Genomic DNA, 13,041 nt, shown 5'->3' with positions numbered 1-13,041 from the left:
CCCGGGAGGGACCCGAGCCGCCTGCGCTGCCCACCTCCGGCCGGGAAGGGGAAAGAGCTCTGGCCGCTCGGGGCCCCCGGAGCGGAGCGAAGCGGAGCGGTGAGAAGGACCGCTCCGCCTCCCGCCGGGACCGGCCCTCTGCCCCCGCCTTGACGGGCGCCCCGGGCGGCTGGGCCAGGCCTCGCCGGCGACCGCGCCGCTCCGCTCCCTCGCCCCGGCGGCTGGCCGCGGCCGGCCCCGAGGCGGCCCGGCGCTGCTCCCCGCGACGCCGGCGGAGGGCAGCAGCGGCCGCGACGCCTCTCCTTGGCTGGCTCCGCCCCGGCCGCTTCCGTAGGCGGGCGGCGGCGACATGTGGAGGCCGGGGGCGGCCGGCGCCGTGCGCGCAGCGCGGCGGGCGGCGGCGGCGGCGCGGCGGCGGAGCGGCGGCCCCGGGAGCGCCCCGCTGGCGGGGACGGCCGCCGCCGGCCGCGGCCAGACGGTGAGCGCGGGGCGGGCGGCGAGGCGCGGCCTGCGCCGCCGAGAGGGAGGGAGGGAGGAGGCGAGCCGGCAGCGCTGCTGCTGCCCGGAGGCGGGCGGGGCGGCCCCGGGCCGGGCTCCGGCTGCGGGCGGACCCGGGAGGGGAGGGGAGGGAAGGGCAGGGCGGCTGGCGGCGCTTCCTCAGCCGGGCCTCGGCCGTGAGGCCAGCCAGGACCCCCGCCGGGCCTTCCCGCGGGCCACCTCCTCCCTCCCTGGCTGGGGGAAGGCCGCTCCGCTCCGCTCCCGTCCCCTCCCGCACCGCCCCCGCGCGATCGGCTCCGGGGCGGGCGGGGCGAGCGCTGAGCGGCGGCCCGGCAGCGGCCCTCCCTCCTCCGGCCCTGCCGGCCCCAGCGCGCCTCGGCCCTCCGCCTGTGGGGGAAGCGGGGGCGAAAGCGCCGGGCCGGCGGCCCGGGTGGTTGCCCGCCCTCGCAGGTTGGAGCCGCGCTGCGCTGTCGGGACGGCAGCGGCGAGGGCTGCCCTGCGGGGAGGCGCCGCAGCCTTTGCCGAGCTCCAGGGCGACGGGCTTGTTCGCCCGCGGGCCTTTTCCGGCGGCAGAAGAGGCGTGCCGGCCACCCTTGGCGAGCGCTGGGTCTGGAACGTGTTGGGGCGGTACCAGCTGTGCGTACGCCAGCACCGTGCTGGCGGCCTCGAGTCGTGAACTGAGCGCCAAGGCAGGTGCGGCCTCTCGGCCTGGGCAGAACCCGAACGCATTTGTGGTCTTAAGTTTCTGATCCCAAGTGCGTGTGAAGGAAGTGCTAAAGGGTGCAGTCAAAAGCGTGCAGGCGTCAGTGTGTGTATTGTGTCAGCCCGTGTCATCGCGAAGGTGCCAGGAGTTTGCTGTCCTCTGTCCGTGTCAGGGCTTTGGACTAACAGACAGGTTCATCTGTAATGCCTGAGGATAGATGTCAAACCGCGTGGGGAGAGAGATGTTTTTGTGTTTTGCTTGTGCGTGCTTGGCTGTCACAGTTCCTTTTTAAAGGTCACTTGCTTTTCAGCTCACTCTGTTAGTTTTCAAAACCTTGTGCAAGTGCAAAAAAAGCCATCGAGAATGCTGTCTCACCATTCATCCAAAAATGCACACCTTCATAGGCCAGGTTAAGAAGAAAATGGCAAGCCTGCTATCTTCCTGGTGGAGACCATAAGTGCTTTTGCTAGTGTGTTGGACGAGGGGATCGACTTTATTTTTACACGTGTTGATGTATTGCTTCCCCTCAAAGGGGTTGTCCGTTTTGCTCCCTTGTCTTCTATTGCCAGTATGTTGATAGAGCTTTTCTGTAATTTTGATTTGTTTTTTAAAGCTTTTTTTAAACTGAAATTGGAAAAGAAACAGCTTGTTTTACAGAAGAGATCTGTAATGTTAAGTGTGATGTTAGCTCTTTTGTAAGTAAGGAGGATTCAGGGCTTCTCTTTATTTCAGTTGAATATATTCATGACTTCTAAGAGAGGGACATGAGCTGTTGATAGTGAAGCATTTGTGTAGTGGATACTTGTGAAAATCTCGGCCTAAGCCAATTGTCTGAAGTTGCTCAGTAATTCTGTGGCAGAGCAATAGAAGAGAAAACAGTTCTTCTCTTTCCTAGTTCACTATTGTATGAATAAAATTCTTTTTTTGTCATTGATTTGTACCAGAAGACAACAATATTCTATGTTGCCAATCATCCAAGGGCTAAAGCTGCACAATTCTTTCTATATTAGCTCTGTGATACAGAATATGAATATTTCACTTGGGGGGTGTGTGGAAAGGTCTTCAAGGATCTATTTAATTTATGTGACAAACATGTGACTTATAATTTTTTGTGTTTTAACTTTTAATTCCACTTTACTTACGGTGACTTTGAACAGCAATTACCATGTGCTTCAGAGGTGAAGAGCAAGACTGTTCAGTTCATGAATTTAAGAAATGCAGGAACTCTGAATGACACAAGGTAAATTTTATATTGAGATATTCATATCAAAATACCATCTCTGCATTTTAAAATAATTTCTAGTCATGGAAAGACTGTCAAACCAATGTAATATTGATATGATGATGTAAAAGAAAAGTACAGTTTTAGCTAAAAGCATTTTGGGTGAATTGGGAAATCACTTAGGAAGTAATTCATGTACCTGAACACACGTGTCTAGCACCATTCCACATGTCAGAGTACATGAAATTTCTGCTTGCGCTCAGAGGATGTGACATGGTACCTGTCGGAGACTTCTCCCCTTCTGATGCAGCACTTGGAAGCCCAGTGGAGGATTGCGCAGATGTCTAAAGTGTCTCTTACCATTAAGTACCTGAACTGCACCCTGAACCAGTACATGAATCCTGCCTAATCCTAAGGTTTCCATTCTCCACACCCTTAGGTGTTTCTGTGGTGCCCCTCACATAAGTGGCATAGAGTCTATTTCGATAACTGGCTAGCAAGAAACTTTAAAAAAAAAATTATGTTCTATATCATCAGCTGAAAGATACTGAGTCACCATAGTTCATAGTAACTGTTGTATTGCCATATCCATTAGCAAAAACTGAAATGATTTCACTGAATTGTCTGTGGCTGGAGATACCCACCTACATACTCAGTTAAAAATAGACACTGGTATGGATGGAAAAACTTAGGTGATTTAATTACATTGGGTTAATTAAACTGATCCAGACTTTGTTCCCAGTAACTTTTTCTACTTATTTGAAGAGGATAACAGAAGCAGTCTCACAAGCGCTGTAAGCCTTACACAATGGCTACAAGGGTGCTTTGAGACTCTCTGAAGAAGGTGGTAATTGCATGTATTAGTTCATAAGCACACTTTAAATAATGTCTAATTACTGGGCTGCATTGGTAATTCCAGTTGAGGAGTCAAATGGTGTATGTAGAAATGGCATGTGATATTGATGTTTCTAAAGTGCTTATAGTTACAGCGTGTTTCTTAGAGTCAGATGAATAAAGCTTCTAAACAGGAGATGCTTGTCTCTATTCGTACAGTTCAAAACTAAGTAATTCTTGCACAAAGTCCTTTTATGAAAATGCCTCTTTTGGAAATCTCACTCTGTCCTCTTAGTACACAGGGGTCAGTACATCTAAGGAAAGAAGTACATATTCCTCACTTAAGAGATCAGTACTACCAAAATTTCAAAATTCCAGCTCCATTTATAAGGTGGATTGTTACCTACATTACCTTAAGAAAAATTATGACTTGTTCTGTATGATCATTTCATGTTTACTGTTTCCTTCAAGGTCATGGTCTAGGTATGTTTTTATTATAGGGAAAATACTGTCTTCCATGTTTTTCCTCCTAATTATGGGCTTGTATGTCATTTGTAGCTCTTTAGATGAGACCACTTACGAAAAACTGGCTGAAGAAACACTGGACTCCTTAGCAGATTTCTTTGAGGACCTGACAGATAAGCCCTTTACCCCAGAAGATTATGATGTCTCTTTAGGGGTATGTTTTAAACATTCTATTACCACTGTCATTATTGTAGATTTTTTTTGTTCTTTGAAGGAGAATTTTAAATTAGTCACCTTAGTGCAAACACTTAAAATACAATGAGTTTTTGCAGCTTTATTGTTAAAATAAGCCTGTTTATACTGACTGGAGCAACTGTTCTGGTAAAAAGTTACACATGCTGTTGTATGATTTGAGGATTTAAAATGTTTAGTGTGTAGAGAAAGACATAATATAGAATAATAAATCAGCACAAGAGGAGACAAAAACTGGTTTCTAATTTCACAGTGGTCTATAAGTTTTTCTAAACATGCATAGACCTCTGACATCAGCAGTCACTTCCTTCCCGATGAATAGTAGGACAGGCCTACGTGGCATAGTACATGTACATCATGTGTAACTGGTAGAGCAGTTTCTTTGATTGCTCTGAATACTGAGAAGCAGCATTTGTCTTGACCAGGTAGAGTACGTTTGTCCTGGCTTTACTGATGAGAGCCTGTGGTGGATGGAGAGAAGCAACAAGGTGATGCAATGTTTGGATAGGTGGTTGCAAAAGTGAGACCAGAGCATACATGGGGAGAAGGCTATTGACACAGGAGGCATTGGGTGGCTGCTAGCCCAATAATTGGATCCTTTAATAGGTCAGCCACTCACATTCTTTTACAAGAGTGTAAAAGATTCAAATTAAAGATTCAGAGTGTAAAAGACTCAGATTAAAAATGTCCATTCTATTTGTATAGGGAATTTATTAGTTTTTTATACAATTCCTGAAGTGGTTTGTATGTTACAGCTCCCTACGTGACCTGGAGGAGAGTGCAGTTTCTCCCTACACTGCTGTCTGCAGCACAGGTCTTTCACTACTGCATTTTTTGAGGTCACATAATTGCTGCTCCCTCTTCATGTCTTACCACAAGGAGGCTGCTTTCTAGTAGCCCTCTCAGTTAAAGTTTTATGCTCAGGGACATTGAAGTAGATGGTTTGGGTTGCACTGTGCAAAAATCCAGCCAACCCTGTAGTTTTCAGACTTGGTCCTCTAACTTTGTCATCATAATGTTCATTCTTTATTTCTTATAGCTAGGATAGAAAATAACCTATTGTTAGTAGGCTTCTGTTGTTGCCCTTAGCAAATACTAATTGTCGCTTTAAGTATGTAGTTATAGCTAATTGTTTTTCTGGTGAAAAGCAAAGAATTGTTTAACCGTTATTATTCAGTATGTCTTAACATATCAGCACCTATTAGCCTGATTTAAAGAGCTTAGGACAAGAATTAGTAAAAAGATTATAATTTACCTCTTTAATATTCTTAAACACTTCATTATATGAAGGTGATGAGTCATCTTAACAGAATTTTATCTCCAGCCACTGTAGTGTGGATTGTGTTTGACATTGACTCACTGTGAGGCTCAGAAGTAATTCTTTTTACATCCATCTTAATTTTTACCAGTACTCCTTTGTTGCAGTGACGGTATGATGACATAACAATATGTTGTCGTTTCTGTTAAGACCGAAAGGTTAAATAGTCCCAAGTTTACCAGTTAATTCCAAACAAACAAGGCTAGTGCTATAGCAAGCCACAAGGTGGCGAACATGATAAAGGTCCGTTATGCCTGTGAATTGTTAAAAGCTTGATTTCTTCATGCAATTTATATCTTCGTATCCAGGGGAAAAAAATCTTTCGAAGAATATCCTTGTTACCAGGAGCTAACAAAAATTCATCTAGTAGTACAAATCTTAAAATACGTTAAAAAAAGTCTTGCAATTTAGATCTTAAAAACTCAAGTTGTATTTTCTAGTATTTCAAAAGTATTGCAGAATTTCTTGGAAAATGTTTTAAACACAACATTAGAAGTTAACCTTTATTTAATTTACAATGACAGAGCAACAACACTCGCCAACAGCTGACACACAACAGTATACGTTTTTTGTTAAAGCTTTGGAAACCTATTTACTTAGAGTGTTTCTATAGCATACAGCATAACATCATAACATCATGCTGAATACTTAATATTGCACTAAAAAGCACATAGAACAATAGTGAAACCTTTATAGCCCTATTCAGGCCTAATTCGCCAACCTGCTCTTACTCTGCTGTATCTCTACACATCTAAAACCGCTGAGATACAGAAAAGTTTGAATTCTGACAACAAGAGAAGTAGTTTGTTCTTGTCCTTCTTTGCACTAAACCAATATCCAATTAAAACAACTGGTAGGACTACCTGATGGCAATATTAACCAGGGGAGCCTTTTATTTTTGTTTTATTGATCACAGCTATAAATCCCTTATCAAGCATAGAAACAGCATGGAAAATAAGGTAAAAAAATCAGACCTTGAGAGTGTTATTTCATGGCTGGTGATCCTTGAGATATGTCAGAAACCAGTAACAGAGTTACTTTGTAGGGGAATGAAGCTCCAAACTACTGCATGTGCTACAGAGTAAGTTTCCAGGCTGTAGGTACTCATAAATGAAAGTGGTTTTTCCCCACACTAAGCGTTTATACATAAAAAATAGCCCTAGCAATGATAGTAGCTCTAGTAGTATCTTCTTACTAAAGCATGAAAAGTATGATTCCCCTAAAGAAGCTTTATCATGCTATAGGGGATGAATTATTTGAGAAACTGTAGATTAAATGTGAATAACCTATTAGCTGAATCTTCAAACTGTATTCTGTAGAGATACCCTTTTCAATTAGCATAATTCAGGTCATCTGTAGTTTAACTCTAGTCCAAGTAGTGTTGTTCTTTTATTCTTAAAGTTAGGACAGAAATATTTTTGTCAGAGCTACATATGCTTTTCAAATGCGCTTGTGAAAATTTCAGAGAAATGTGAATTGTGTTGTCAGTAAGAAATGTGAGTAAGAAAGAGATAATAAATCCTTACTAGGATAACGGTCTAAAGCTGGCACGTAACTAAAACAAACCAGACCTCATGGAGTTTAGAAGTGGAATATTTCTGAGGAACGATTCAGGATCTAAGCACTTCATCAGAATTATTGGAGAAAGAATTGTGTTTATTCACAGGAAAACTGTTACAGTTACTTAAGAAAAGTTAGGTAAAATTGCATAGCTCAGGTATCTAGCAATAACACATAAAGCTTCTTGACTTTGAACCACACCAATCCTGTATTGTTCATGAATAGAAAAAGTTGTTGTTGGATGATATTTTAAGCATTGCAAAATGAAGTAGCAGTCCTTTCAAGATGACAGGTCAAAGCTCAAGAGGATTATTTGAGTAGTGCCATTGTGAATGGTGCAAACACACTAAATCAAACTCTGACCTCTGAGAAGGTTTAAAGTCTAGATCAGACTCAAAGATATGCAGGTTGTCCTAGGTATTAACACAAGTTTTTGATACCTAGTGATCATTCTTCCAATCTATTACTGTTTGGGAAATAGCTGGAATGTGATACAGATATGTAAGTTTCTATTTATCTACAGCAGATGATGTAATTCTTGTCAAGTAACAGGATGCATATTTTTAATTTCTCTCTTTATTTTCTTTGTATTTTAAGAGTGGAGTTCTAACAGTTAAATTAGGTGGAGACATGGGAACATATGTAATCAATAAGCAAACACCAAACCGGCAGATTTGGCTGTCGTCACCCACTAGGTAAGTTTTGTGTAAGTTAATTATGTAATGTCTGCAGATTGGGTGGAAAGGCACTTCCCCTTTTTTATAGCAAGGCATGGGCTATGTAATATCCTTTTCAAGTAACCGTTTAACTCAGTATATTCTGAGAACATGATATAATCTAAATGTTCTATAATAATTTGTTATAGAGGTTTGAGATACAGTGCAATATACTGACATACCTAATCCAGGAAATGTGTGATACAGAACTTTCATACCCTGTTCTGATCCAAAACCACTGTCTACAGGAATATAGCCTACTCATAGAAAAAATAAACAGCCATGATTAGAAAAAAAAACAACCAAAGCTTCTGTTGGAAAAGAAGTGACGATGATGTTATGATCTAAACATCTCTTTGTATTTAAACAGGGTGGCTCCTTCCCTTTTAAACTTGTGGGATTTCCTGCTTTATATGTTTATGTGCTCTCCCACTGGTTGTTTTTCTCAAGCATCTGCGCTTTATGGAAGCCTCGGCTAGCTGTTCCCTCTGCCTTCTCTAATGCTGTGTTTCAGTCCATTTGAGGTTTTCTGATTGGTTTCAGCAGGGAGGGCAGCCAGATACGTGGGAAAATGTTGTAACTGTCTCCCCCAAAAATTTGTATTCTGTGCCACTATCCCAAGGAAAGAAGTGAGAGAGTTGGTCAGTGTTACTGGTGAAGGAACCAGCTAGCTGGAAAGTATGAGTACTACCAGTAACTATGCAGGCGTACCTCTTGAATGTTGTTCAGAAAGAATGTATTGATTGCAAAACCGGGAATGGTTTTGCAGTAGTAGAATTCTGTAGTAGGGTTTGTGTCGGGGGGGTGGAGGAGGGTGGAAAGCACAATGAAATTTAAGATTTTTAGAGAAACAATAGACATAAAATTTACCTGAAGAAAATTCTAATTTTGCTTTAATGTACTTATGTACTGGCTGGTGCACAGTGTACTAGGTCAGTAATTTTTTTCTACTAACTCCTATCCCAGAATCCTTTTATTAATTAAATAAGTTACTTAACAGTACATGTCTTGCTAAGGCACAGGACTAGCAACCTAACAAACCTTTTTGTTTAGACAGATGCAGGCTGTGTGTCAGAATTTATTCATTCCATATATTTTGCAACAAGCATAATTTCTGAACCTTGATCGTGTTTAAGATGACTGTAAGACTTTTGTGTCACTGACACAAAGGTTTCAACTACTTATGAAAGCCAAAATTCAGAGAATTCCTATATGTGTGGGGCCAAGTCTACTTGAGCTAAGACATACATGCTACAGAATATGGAATTTGTGAAAAATTGCTAAACTTTTTTTTTTGATTGCTCCAGTAGTGAATAAAAATACACAATGAAAGAGATAAACTTGAAAATTCTCTGATGGTATTTTTCATCATCTGTGATGAAAAATGATTCACCTACAAACATCAAGTTTTGTGCTTCCTTAACTGGTATTATGGTAAACAGTAGTATTTCCTGAAATATGATGCTACATGTTGACTTATTCCTTAACTTCTGAAAAGCAACCCCAGCAAATACTGTATGATCTGGAGTGGCATACTTCTTAAGTGCAATATGCTAGGAAGTGAAAGATGCAAATGTTACTGACAGTGATCACTTGCATTGAATGTTATATTTGGAAAATTTGTACAGTAAATGTAGAATCTTGAGTCTTTAAGAACACATCCTGAGGGAGACGAATTCTTAAGATGTGAGAGAGAGATTTTCTTGTGTTTTTTGACCTTCTGTTTGCTATCTTGCATCTATATACCAAAGTGAATTTAAGCTTGTGTTTGTAAAGCTTTACTTAGTTGAGAATTTAAAAAGGGGGGGTGAGGGGGTGGGTACAACCTGCCAGCAGTGCAATTGCAGTAATTTCATGTACCTCCTTTGACTGAAAAGATTTTTCAACCTTACACAGCATCTCTTAATAATACCTTAATGTGATATTTTAATTCTTCTTACTGTTTAAAAATGTATGCAGACTTTCCATGAGAAATATATTTAGTCTATATTTAACTTTGTAGGCATTTTATGAAATTCACAAGATCCTTGCTTAAATTATTAATCTAAATGGAAAAAAAATCACATTTGTACAACATTTTAGAGATTCAGAGAACTATGGAGGTGTTTCATATGCTAACTGTATCACTGATATTTACTATGTAACATTTAAAAACAGTTCAAGTAACTTCGGCATTTCTTTTCTTTGTCCTTGTTGATTAAATGGCCTGTCTTAGCCTGATTTTCATGAGTGGCTGCATCCCATTCTGTCATTCTCTAGGTGCAAGACAGTATAAACATACGCTTGCACTGCAAAGACAAAGAAGTGAGAAATGCATAGTAAAGTAACTGGAGCACATAATCTCCATTCCAAATAGTTACCAGTTCACATACAGCTAGTGAGATTTCAGTGGAAGTGGCTTTGATTTGTGTTTGTGACTTTTCATAGTTTGGTTAGTGGTTGTAAAGTTCTTCATTTCAATATTGCGAGTAATTCAGGTTATTCAAAGTTCAGATTAGTGTTTATTTTTGTAGAGAACCTGCAGATTGTTCATGTGTGTAGGTAGGAAAGACTGTTTTCTAGCAGACCTTGTGTGTGGATTATCTGAGTTCCAAGGCATTTTGTCATGTAAGTTCAAGGATAAGGCTGATGGTTTGTTTGTTTATCCCAGGTGACCATTTAATTCCTTTTTCTTTTCTTAGTCTTTCTAGCTGATGTTAACAGTAGTGAGTACTTTTCAATCATTGTCCTGTCTCAGATGTGGAGAATTGAGTGGATAGTAAGGTCTGGAGTGGAGCCCAGGTGTTCAAGTTTCCTTCTTGATGCTTATTGTAGGACTGAAGAATCAAGCCAACAACTATACGATAGCACAGAGGAAAATAGCATTTTAAATACAAATCTCCCACATGCCAATATACTTGCTTTCAGCTGGTAAATTCTTTTGTTGCATCTAAAAAGAAAGTGAGAGTGGTAAGCTGTGTTCTGCTGTGCTTGGACTATCTGCATGTGACTGCTGCAAGAACTAATCAATAGCATTAATTCAGTATTATACAGATATCCCTTGTAATATTTGTGTGCAAGAAAATTATACAGGTGAGGGAAGAAGGGGGCAACAGAAGAAATTGAGGAAATCACTGCCAAAAGCAAGAAGGGAAGAAGCTTGTGTCCACTGGGAGTGACTGATACCTCTTGTCACCTTTCAGATATATCTGTTGGATGGCTCAGCAGATCTGGCCTTTTCTGCTCCAATTCCTCAGACTGCCCACCATGCTGTCTGTTCCTTTTCCTGGGCACTCTCTGGGGTACTTTATAAATACAGGCTTCCAGCAGCAACTCGTGAATAATCTGTACTTACACAGAGTGTGTTTTGTTTTCTAGTGGGCCCAAGCGCTATGACTGGACTGGACGGAATTGGGTGTATTCTCATGACAGAGTATCCCTTCATGAACTACTATCAAAAGAATTTTCAACAGCGTTAAAAACTAAATTGGATTTGTCCTGCTTAATATATTCTGGGAAAGAAGATACTTGATGATATTCTACCTCATGGAAGTTTAAAGACTTTAACCACAAGCCAAGCCCTTCTTAGGTTTCTGAAGTACCTGAGCTTAATTCTGTTGTTGTTTTTCTTGACATCACTATGTTGTGCAACAAAACTGAAAATAATGTATTTTTCTCTAGTGCTCAGTCTTTGGATTTCTGTGTCACCGCTTGAATCTGTGTCCATGTAGTACAGGTGGTTGAGGTTGCCCTTCCTGTCACTGGATTTCTTACTTTCTTACTGCAGAAGTCAGTCATGAATTCTTACTGACTGTAGTCTTGTTTGGACTGACCCAGCTGGTGACTTCTGACTAGCGCACAAATGCTAAACTTCTTTTGGTGAGACATTCACCCCAAAAAAGAAATGCCTGTGAATCGCATTGACCTAAGTCATGATCTTGTTAATGCATTGCAGTAAAATTTGTGGCTATTGCGAGTGAATAATGCATCACAGCCAAATTAAACATGTCATAAATTAATTACTGTGGCAGGTAGAAACTTTTCATTTTGTATCATGCATGTAATAATATTTCAGAACTTGCACTTTTCTCCAAATTCTAAATTCTAGTTTCTTTCATGTTAGGATTTTTTTTTTTTTTGAGCTAAACTTTAAATTACTTAGAGGTCTGTGTGGCTGTAATCATCATATGGAACTGGAAAGGCTGGTATGTGATGTTTAAGTTGTGCAGCAATATCTCTGCAAACACTTCATTCTGTTACTGTGGATTTCTCTTTCTGATCCCTTTTGTTCTTCAAACAGTAAAAATGCATAATTTATTGACCTTTTTTCTTTTAGTTGAGCAAAATTTGCAGTAATTTTGTTCTGCTGCATTTCTTAAGTAAGTGAGCTTAGATTATCTTTTTTTCACTATGATACAACAAGGCTTCCCTTAGTACCTTGCTGACGTGAAAACTTTTGCCTTTTTGCTTCTTAGAATTGAGTATGATACTTAGGCTGATGAAGCTGTCTTTTTCAGTCTGTTAAAAAATGAGAATGAAATAAATTATATACTCTGGATCTTAAACCAAAAAGCTTTAAAAGAAATCGTGAACTGCAAGAAGAATGCTTCAACTCTTGCACTGTTGTATTATTACCACTGGTGGGATTTAATTGCCTATAAAATGGAAGCACAAAGTTGTTGACTAATTCTTGAGGAAACAGTTATACCATACTCTTATAAATTGTTTATCAATATATGAAAAGATGTTCAGTGCAAACTATTTTTCTTCTTGGTTCCTCTGATGTTTGTGTTTAGTTTGGCATGATTCTCTGGCTAGCTAGAATCATTCAGATGTGATTAATTTTGTCACTGAAAAACAATAGCTATACAGTATTGTTGCCCAGTAATTGCATTTAAAGTATAAGCATTGTTACCTGCCATTTTTCACTATTAAATAGAGAATAACATCGTACTAGAAGCAGCTCTTGGCTAATTGTGCACGCTGTTTGCATGTTTTTCAATCAAAATAAAAAATACAACAATTATCTGAAATTTCAACTCTACTGTATCAGGTAAATACAATGACTACCAACTCATATGAGTACAAGAGTAAAAGATGTTTGTTTTTTTTTAACAAAGGAAAGCTAAAAATAGAACATCTTTTTACTGTTTTGAATTTAGAATACTGAAAATAATTTACAGCATATGGAAAATGATAGTATTTAGCTCAATCTCCTAGTCATTCAAATAGCTATGTAAACACATTTGTACAGATGTTAACGACTTGATATTTCAATCCAGGATACTTCCTCCTGGTTCTTCCTTTGCCCGATCATGTATAGCTTATGTCATTATTTTTCTGATTGACTTTTCAAAAAAATATTTTCTTAAGTAATTTGCATGCAACATACTCACTAACATGCATCTGATTCGTATTTGGAGGTTCAGTCTTCATTCCCTTGCATCTTGTGCAAATGTTTATACCAAAATAAAGTTGCATGTAGAATTCCTAA

General features: G+C 40.5%; 1 protein-coding gene across 1 annotated transcript; it reads left to right on the top strand.

Annotated features, from left to right (window-relative positions):
• The first annotated feature begins 311 nt into the window (after positions 1 to 311).
• On the top strand, positions 312 to 13,041 carry FXN (frataxin). Its single transcript, XM_075020977.1, has 5 exons — positions 312 to 478; positions 2,359 to 2,441; positions 3,816 to 3,936; positions 7,450 to 7,547; positions 10,926 to 13,041. The coding sequence occupies exons 1-5, from the start codon at positions 350 to 352 to the stop codon at positions 11,077 to 11,079; spliced, it is 585 nt and encodes a 194-aa protein (XP_074877078.1). The 5' UTR covers positions 312 to 349; the 3' UTR covers positions 11,080 to 13,041.

This window comes from Buteo buteo, chromosome Z, assembly GCF_964188355.1.
Source record: "Buteo buteo chromosome Z, bButBut1.hap1.1, whole genome shotgun sequence".
In the NCBI taxonomy this organism is placed as follows: Eukaryota; Metazoa; Chordata; class Aves; order Accipitriformes; family Accipitridae; genus Buteo; species Buteo buteo.
Note: the sequence above shows the minus strand (reverse complement) of the source record. Positions and strands in the feature narration are given on the sequence as shown.

Coding starts and splice junctions, on each gene's coding strand:
- FXN (XM_075020977.1), top strand. CDS start 350: ATGTGGAGGCCGGGGGCGGCCGGCGCCGTGCGCGCAGCGCGGCGGGCG. Junction 479..2,358: donor CCGCCGGCCGCGGCCAGACG/GTGAGCGCGGGG, acceptor GACTTTGAACAG/CAATTACCATGTGCTTCAGA. Junction 7,548..10,925: donor TGGCTGTCGTCACCCACTAG/GTAAGTTTTGTG, acceptor TTTGTTTTCTAG/TGGGCCCAAGCGCTATGACT.